Below are 8,539 nucleotides of genomic sequence, written 5' to 3' on the forward strand. Positions count from 1 at the left end.
GCTGGTCCTGCCACTATCCTGGGTCTGGGTCAGCCTCCTGCATCCATGATTATCTGGCTACCAGGAAGTCCCCGGCCCATCCCCCATCACCTTCACGCCGGAAACCCAGGCCCCTGGGGCTGGGAGCCACTCACGGAGCGTGTGTGTGGGGAGGGGGAGGGGGACACTTCTAGGGAGGCCCCCAGAGAGCTTCACGGTTCTTCCCTCCTTTCCTTGGAGCCCCAGGATGCGGGTCACTCATTTCCCAGCCCACCCCCATCAGGCTCAGGTTCTGTCCGGGCTCCACTTGGGCTCCCGCTCTGCTCCTTGCTGCTCTTAAACAAGGCAGCACCCACCAGGGCCCAGGCCCTGCCAGGGGCTCAGCTGCGAGCCTTTGCACCAGGGGAAAGTCTCATCATTTTTCTCAGCCTCAATTTCCCCACCTGTAAAAATGGGGCGATCACAGTCCTCAGTCTCCCAGGGTTGGCGAGACTTACATGAGACCCCGGGCGCCAATGCTTATTTATTTATTTGGTTTCTTATTAGAAACTTTTAGATTTGCCATTCAGTCTAAAAAACGGATCTGAAGCACTTATCAAAATACTTGAAGACAAGATAAAAAGGGATCGGGCCAAGAAGAATAAGTTTAAAAAACACAGGCAGCTGTGTGCGAAGGTGTCCCGGAAAACTTGGCCTGTGAGGCACTGACTTGCTGTGAGCCTCCTAGCAGCCCGAGCGATGAGGGAGACGCACTCGATTCCATGATTCTTGGCAGCAAGGCAGGCTGGGGCCTTATCAAACGGCCTCACCCTGAAGACCCCAGTGATTAAGAGGGGACTCCCAGGCACTGGTGAGTTTGTCTTCTGAAGCGCACAGCTGGCCAGGTGTAACTAGATCCTGAAAGCCAACCTGACCAGGGAGCCAAGGGGCAGCTGGGTCAGTGCGACCTCAGCAGGGCCGTAGGGGCCCCTTTGCAGGGCGTCCGTTTGCCTCCCTGAGTTTCACTTACCTTCCTAGGGCCTTTGTTCACTGCTGCCAGGGAATTTAGTCTGGGCGGCAGCCCCGGCCTTGCCCTTCACCGCTCACGGCCAGTTCAGTCCAGCAAGGGCTGGGGTTGGGGTGCCCCACAGAGACACGCCCCACGTGGGGAAAAATAATCCGCCAGAAGTATCAGGGCTGCCTTGCCAGGTCCTAAAAGCCCTCGGGTGGGTCACTCTGGAGGCTTCTGCAGTGTCGCCTTGTGCCCAGTCCCCACCCCAGCAAGAGCTCCTATCCGCCTGCCTCTGTTGGGCCTCAGCCCTTTGCCTCCCCCCTCGCCCTGCCGGCCTGGCCAGCCTGGTCCCGCTTTACCAGAGCAGGGCTGGCACCCATGGTGGGGAGAGGAACCTGGAAGACCCACTTCAAGATGTTGCCAAGGAGCAGCCCTCCCTCCTGCCTCCCAGTGGAGAGCTGTCCCCGCTCTGCCCTGGGGCAGCTGACATTTAGCAGAGGTCAGGCCCTCACCCCCGACTGTCCTGCCTCCTATAGTCAGCTGTGCCGGCACCCCGATGGCAGGCTCCAGGGCGTCAGCATTTAAACTGGTGGAGGGGGGACGTCTGGGTCCTGAGAGCACAAGTACCGCCCTGGCCAGCGGGATCGGCGACTCCACTGCTCCTCACTAGCGTACGCAGGACTCCTCACCGACGTGAGGCCGGGGAAGGCGGGCCTCCTCCACAGAATGAAAGGGTTGGTGGAGATGGTCCTTAAAGTTTTGTTCTGGGTCCAACATTTCATGATTTTGCACCTTATGGCCATGTAGCTTAGGGAAAATTTATGTTGGAGTCTTCCAGCCTCGAGCTTTGAAAGAAGCGAAAGTTTATTGAGCGCCTGCTGCACAGCAGGAACTCTGTGCCCATTTCACAGATGCAGAAACTGAGGTTCAGAATGGTGAGGAGCCTTGCTTAAGTTAGGATATGGAGGGGAGGGCGTGGCAGGAAGGCACCCACATGACCCCGAGGAAGAACCAGAGACGTAAGGGGAAGCCACAGAAAGGACAGCGTCCCCTACAAAGGGATCTATGGAAGGGGACATGAAAACACCAGGTGCCAAAGGCCGGTTTCTCTCCCAGCCCCTCCTGTGACTCTGTAGGTCATCCCAACCAAGTATGATAATAATTATAAAAAACTGAGAACAGACAAATTGCATGTAAGACCGGTGATACACCTCAAACACATGAACTGTTTATGGCTGGATATCAATCTACTGCCTTGCATGGGGTAATGAAGGGGAACTTCTACTTAATTTTGTTCTTTAACTATGTTAGAATTAAAAGTGTTCCCCTGAGACCTGGGAATTTTTTCAGTGAAAAAGGTTTGTCAATATAGCCACAAAAAAGATAGATAAAGACACAGAGAGATGGACAGATAGAACGAGAAAGCACCCTGGGTGGTGCAGGGAAGGGACCCCCACCTCCGCAGCCTGCAACCCACTCTCCCCCTCCCTTGGGGCCTGGAAGCCCCCCGGGGCAGGTTCTGCATTGCAGCGTTGCGCTTTTCCCAGGATGCATTTTGTTCCTGGAGCAAAGCCTAGCAATGCAGCTGGTACAGTCAGGGTGGGGTGGGCCAGGTGCTGGAGCAGGTTGCCAGGGGGATGTGTGGTGACCTGGTGGTCTCGGAGAGGACAGGTTGTGGGAGTGGAGGGGTCCTGAGCCTGGTGGGGTTTCCTTGATGCTGGGGCTTCCAGGGGTCCTTGGTGCAGTGAGTTGGACTCACAGGCTTGACTTCTAGAGGAGTCGCCTGGAGGTGACTTCCTGCAGGGTCACCCGGCGCTCGTCAGGACATGCACAAACACGGTGGCAACAAAGCCCTCCCCGTTCCCTCCCTTAGGAGAAGAGCCTCAGGCTCCCCTTGCCCGGGTCTGCAGACCCCTGACCCCTCTGCTGTCTCCCTGTTTCCTGCAGGATGAAGATGAGACGCTACAAGCTCTTTCTCATGTTCTGTATGGCCGGCCTGTGCCTCATCTCCTTCCTGCACTTCTTTAAGACCCTGTCCTATGTCACGTTCCCCCGAGAACTGGCCTCCCTCAGCCCTAACCTGGTGTCCAGCTTCTTCTGGAACAATGCCCCGGTCACGCCCCAGGCCAGCCCCGAGCCGGGCAGCCCCGACCTGCTGCGTACCCCTCTCTATTCCCACTCGCCCCTGCTCCAGCCGCTGTCGCCAAGCAAGGCCACGGAGGAAATCCACCGGATGGACTTGGTGCTGCCCGAGGACACCACCGAGTACTTCCTCCGCACCAAAGCCGGGGGCGTCTGCTTCAAGCCAGGTACCAAGATGCCGGAGAAGGCGCCATCAGGGCGGCCAGAGGAGAAGGCGGAGGCGGGCGAAGGCGCGTCGGCCCGGGGAGCGGGCCGGCAGCTGCTGAGCAACCGGCAGCGGCCGGGGGCGCGCGCGCGGCGCAAGTGGGTGGAGTGCGTGTGCCTTCCGGGCTGGCACGGGCCCAGCTGCGGCGTGCCCACCGTGGTGCAGTACTCCAACCTGCCCACCAAGGAGCGCCTGGTGCCCCGGGAGACACCGCGGAGGGTCATCAACGCCATCAACATCAACCATGAGTTCGACCTGCTGGACGTGCGCTTCCACGAGCTGGGCGACGTGGTGGACGCCTTCGTGGTGTGCGAGTCCAACTTCACGGCCTACGGGGAGCCGCGGCCGCTCAAGTTCCGCGAGATGCTGACCAACGGTACCTTCGAGTACATCCGGCACAAGGTGCTCTACGTCTTCCTGGACCACTTCCCGCTGGGCGGGCGGCAGGACGGCTGGATCGCCGACGACTACCTGCGCACCTTCCTGACGCAGGACGGCGTGTCGCGGCTGCGCAACCTGCGGCCCGACGACGTCTTCATCATCGACGACGCCGACGAGATCCCCGCTCGCGACGGCGTGCTCTTCCTCAAGCTCTACGACGGCTGGACGGAGCCCTTCGCCTTCCACATGCGCAAGTCACTGTACGGCTTCTTCTGGAAGCAGCCGGGCACCCTAGAGGTGGTGTCGGGCTGCACGGTGGACATGCTGCAGACGGTGTACGGGCTGGACGGCATCCGCCTGCGCCGCCGCCAGTACTACACCATGCCCAACTTCCGCCAGTACGAGAACCGCACGGGCCACATCCTGGTGCAGTGGTCGCTGGGCAGCCCCCTGCACTTCGCCGGCTGGCACTGCTCCTGGTGCTTCACGCCCGAGGGCATCTACTTCAAGCTGGTGTCGGCCCAGAACGGCGACTTCCCCCGCTGGGGTGACTACGAGGACAAGCGAGACCTCAATTACATCCGGAGCTTGATCCGCACAGGGGGCTGGTTCGACGGCACCCAGCAGGAGTACCCGCCGGCCGACCCCAGCGAACACATGTATGCCCCTAAGTACCTGCTCAAGAACTACGACCAGTTCCGCTACCTGCTGGACAACCCCTACCAGGAGCCCAAGAGCACAGCAGACGGTGGGCGGCGGAGCAAGGGTCCGGAGGGAAGGCCGCCCGCCAGGAGCAAATCGGACGTGGTTGAAGGCTAAGGCTGCATGAGCTTATAGGGCCGGTGGCCGGGGTAGGGGGGTGGGCAGCTGCCCCCCGGTTACCTTCCTGTCTCCTTCCGCCGTCTGGGTGGCTCTTAAGAGAACCAGGAGCGGATAGGTGGGGGAGTCTCTCGTACTCGAGCCCTTGTGAATCCAGGGTCAGGCCTGTGAGCTCAGAAAACATCCTTCCTCGTCAGGAGAGGAGAGCAGGCCCTTTCACCCCTCCAAGAGTGCTGCAGCCAGGAGGTGCCAATGGAGAGTGCATGGTCGTTACTGGGGGGCAGGGGAGGGTGGGGAAGGCAGCCTGCAGGAACTCCCTAGGGCAGCCAAGTGGCAGCTACGGTCCCCTCCGGGGAGAAGCCCACCATTCGGCCTCCTGGGGCTTTGGACCTGCAGTGGGAAAGGGGGATGCCGGGAGATCCCAGGGCTCTGTAAATAGATGCATTTGGGCCCAGGAGGAAGAAGGGACACCAAGGTGGGAGGGTATGAAAAGTGGCAGCTGGAAGGAAGCCCCGATGGATGCTCTGTAGTGTCCTCAGGAGTGCTGGGCCAGAGGGAACAGGGACCTCCACGCCCCTGCCCCGCAGGACCCGCTGCACGGATGGCCCTGCGCCCCCAGCCCCTCCGGACCTGACACGGGTGTGGGGCCTGGGGAAGCCTGGGAAGTCTTCCTTTTGGTTCCAAACCTGGCCTTGACATTCCTTCTTACTTTTGATATCACTGTCTTGTGGGCTGCCCACCCAGTCTGTGCAAGACCAGGAGTCCAGTTCTCAGGGTGGGACGGGACCGTCAGCCAGCCTAGTAAGTCAGACCTGGGGGAGGAGCCTCCTCCTCCCCCATCACCCCTTCCCGCTGGAACCCACAGCCCCAGCTCTCCACCGTCTCAGGTGGGGTCACCCATGTGCCCCTCCTTGGGGCTGGCTAGGGGCCGGGAAGGGGCCATGAGGCTGCCCTGGGCCCGAGAGGGACATCAAGGCCAGTTGTATGTCATCTCATTCCTTAGTTGCCTCGTGGGGGAGGGGGATGTATTGTTAGAGTAGATTCTAAGCTGCTGTAATTAAGAGACCCCCAAATACAGTGGTTTAAGCAGACAGAAGCTTCTTTCTAACTTATCTCTCCAGGGGGAGGCTGTCTGGATCTGGTAGGGCCGCTCTGCTTTCCTTCATCACACTTTCCAATTCTGGGTAGAGTGGTTGCTCGAGCTCCCACCGTCACACGTGCGTCCGTGTCTGAGGGAAACAGAAAAAGGCATGCAAGCGCACACCCTTCCTGTTAAAAGCATGAGCCAGAGAGGGCACCGTCACTTCCGCTGGCATCTCACTGGCCAGGACTTAGTCACACGGCCACGAGGAGCTGCGAGGAAAGCGGGAAAAGTAGTTTTCAGCCGGGCTGCCCTGTTCATTTATTAAAGGACGGAGGAGGAGAGAATGGATACGGGTGCAGGAGCATCTCTGGCACAAGGGGAGGAGGGGAGAGGGTAGAAAATGACTGTTGCAGTTGTAGATCCTGCTCGCATGTTCAGAGCTCCTAAACCTGCCCCTGCCCCCCTCACTGCCAGCCCAGGGCCGGGGTGCAGTGAGAGCCTGCCACTGTGGGCCGGGAGAGATGCCCCCTCCCCGAGGCCCCCTCAGATGTCTACCCAGTGATGCCGGGTCGCAGAGCCTGCCTGTGGAACCATACGTGTTTGTGCGTGTGTGTGCGTGCGTGCGTGCGTGTGTGTGTGTGTGTGTGTGTATTTATGGGCATGGGTGCATGCTTGCTGTATACTTGTACGTGACTGTGTCGGTGCGTCCCTGTACATATATGCTTGTGTGTGGACGTGAAAGCAGAGCCCAGGCTACCCTTCCCGAGACCTGGCGCCTGGGGCCGCACCTCCTGCAACTTCCCCAAATGACTGAGGCAGAAAGCAAGCTGGGGAGCCCAGAAAGCCAGGCTAAAGGGGATGCTGGGTCCGTCTGTCTGTCTGTCTTGCAGTCCAAGGAATGAGAATCCTCCCGACCAGAGTGCTGTAGGGCTGAGAGCCCACCACGACCCCCCGGCCCCTTCCCTCCACCCCAGCCCCTCCAGCCTCCAGCCGGGACTTTCTTGGGGTGTCTTATTGGGGGTCTCCTGATGGGCCGGGAGAGGAGGGCGTCTCCTTTGCCACAGCTCTGCCTGGGGAGGCGCCGGCGTGGGTGTGGCGCGGGGAGCTGGCCGCGGAGCAGTCTCGGGCGGGCGGGCGTGAAGCAGGCGTGGCGGTCCCTCCCGTCGAGGGGGTGTCCCGAGGGAACCCTTCCCTTGGAGGTAGAGCAGCCCCCTTCTCTCTGGCCCCTCTTGCGGCTAAGGGGCTCAAGAGGTCAGGGTGTCCCAGTGGCTCTGGGTCACCCAGGCCAGGGTGACCTGGCCTCTCCTCCAGCCACGTTTGCTCCCCGCCGGGCGGGCAGTCCACGGGGGCTTCTGACTCGTGCCTGAGCCCCAGCCCAGGGCCCCCCTCCTTGACAGCTTCCTCGCCCCACGCCCCTGGCACCCTCTGCTGCTGCAGGGATGCCCCCCTCCAGGCTGTCAGGGGTCCCTGGCCTCCAGTTCACCAGCTCAGGGGCAGGGGAAGGCAGAGGGGAGGAGCTCAGACCCGCCAGGCCCCACCTTCCCTCTCAGACCCAGGACGGCCGGGCGCGTTCACGGTCACCGCCAAGTGGAGGCCTGGCCATGGAGCGGGGCGCACGGCTGCCAGCGTGCTGTGGGGGCCAAGGCGTGGGGTTAAAGAGTTTCACTTGTAGGCACGTCAGACGCTGGGAATTTCGGGGGCAGGGGAGCCTTGGGCCACTGCCCCAGTATGAAGGGAAACCAAACTGTGAATGTGGGCGCCAGTGCACTGCTGGCCCTGGCGCCGTAGCCAGCTTTCTTTCTCTGGGAACCACCCGCCCTACGGCCTCCAGACTCAAGGAGGCCCAGCACACCTTGGATCATGTTGTTTCCCACAGGCAGGCGTGGAAGAGCTTTGGGGACAGAGGTGACAGGGTGGGGAGACGGGACTTGCCCAAGCAGCGGGCAGGGTCCTGGGAAATGTGTAATTTAAGGACACCAATAATAATAATAGTATTATTTTTTTTGTAAGGGAAAATCAATATGTACATTCTGAAATCATTTTCTCTGTAAATGGTTGGATTTCATTTCACCCTTAAAGGGATGCTTAAAGGAGAAGATAATATTAATAATAAAAACAGCTACAAAGTCTGCAGTGTGTGCTTGAGTGGCCGGTTTGGGGGTGCTCTGGGGCAGGGAGGGGCGCGAGTGGGTAGCTCTGGTCTTGCTGGGTCGGTGGGCTGTGAGCCTTCCTGAGGGCTGGACAGTGAGTGGTGAGGGAGGGGCCGTGCTGAGCGGCTTCATTTAGAGATGCAGTGACCCCCTCCCCTCGCCCCGACCAAGGGAGCATCTGTCCCTCCCACCGGTGGACACGGGCCTGGAAAGGGAGGCCGCTGACAGTCCTTCACAGAAGGACCTGGCCTGGCGATACCCACCCTCCTGAGGTGGGTGGGGTCCCCTTTGGGGATCTAGATGAAGACTTCTGCGCCTCTGGTGAGAGTGGCGCGATTCTCCCGCAATTGTGCTCTCGGTGGTCTCCCTCCATACGCCTGTCAGGGGTCCTAAGGCCACACAGCCACTTGGTGGCAGACCAGGGCCAGATCTGAATTCCCAGGACTAGCCCTGTCACCAACCCTCCGGGGCCCGGTAAGGGCGGCAGCCTCCAGGATGGGTCATCTCCCCTGTGGAGCTAATCTGGACTTGTGCTGTGATGGTGTCTGGGCTGTGGAATGTGGGGACTTCCTGACAGCTCCCTCTAGGCCTTTTGGATCCTGGCATTGTCCTGGGGAGGGGACCCTCTGGGTATATTCTAAGGAGAGTGTCAGAGATGGTGAGAGCGGACACACTTTGAACTCTGCCTTGGTCCCTCACGGGGTAGCTGTGAAGCAACTAACTGTCCGTGGGGAGACTGAGGCTGGGGATAGGGAGAGGAGGGACAGCAGTGTTGGTGGCTGGAGCAG

At 60.3% G+C, this 8,539-nt stretch overlaps 1 protein-coding gene across 2 annotated transcripts in view; it reads left to right on the forward strand.

Annotated features, from left to right (window-relative positions):
- The window catches only part of MGAT3 (beta-1,4-mannosyl-glycoprotein 4-beta-N-acetylglucosaminyltransferase), a 29,139-nt gene extending 21,409 nt beyond the window's left edge, over positions 1–7,730 (forward strand). The window contains exons 1-2 of one of the 2 annotated variants that reach the window (XM_067010237.1): positions 1,532–1,704; positions 2,918–7,730. In XM_067010237.1, coding sequence (XP_066866338.1) covers positions 1,697–1,704; positions 2,918–4,517 — 1,608 coding nt within the window. In that variant the 5' untranslated portion in view covers positions 1,532–1,696 and the 3' untranslated portion in view covers positions 4,518–7,730. Of the gene's footprint in view, positions 1–1,531; positions 1,705–2,917 lie in introns of those variants that run through there. The other variant, XM_059082417.2, reaches the window with a different exon arrangement.
- The last annotated feature ends 809 nt before the right edge of the window (positions 7,731–8,539 follow it).

The sequence above is a fragment of the Kogia breviceps genome, chromosome 12 (assembly GCF_026419965.1).
Source record: "Kogia breviceps isolate mKogBre1 chromosome 12, mKogBre1 haplotype 1, whole genome shotgun sequence".
Lineage (NCBI taxonomy): Eukaryota > Metazoa > Chordata > Mammalia > Artiodactyla > Physeteridae > Kogia > Kogia breviceps.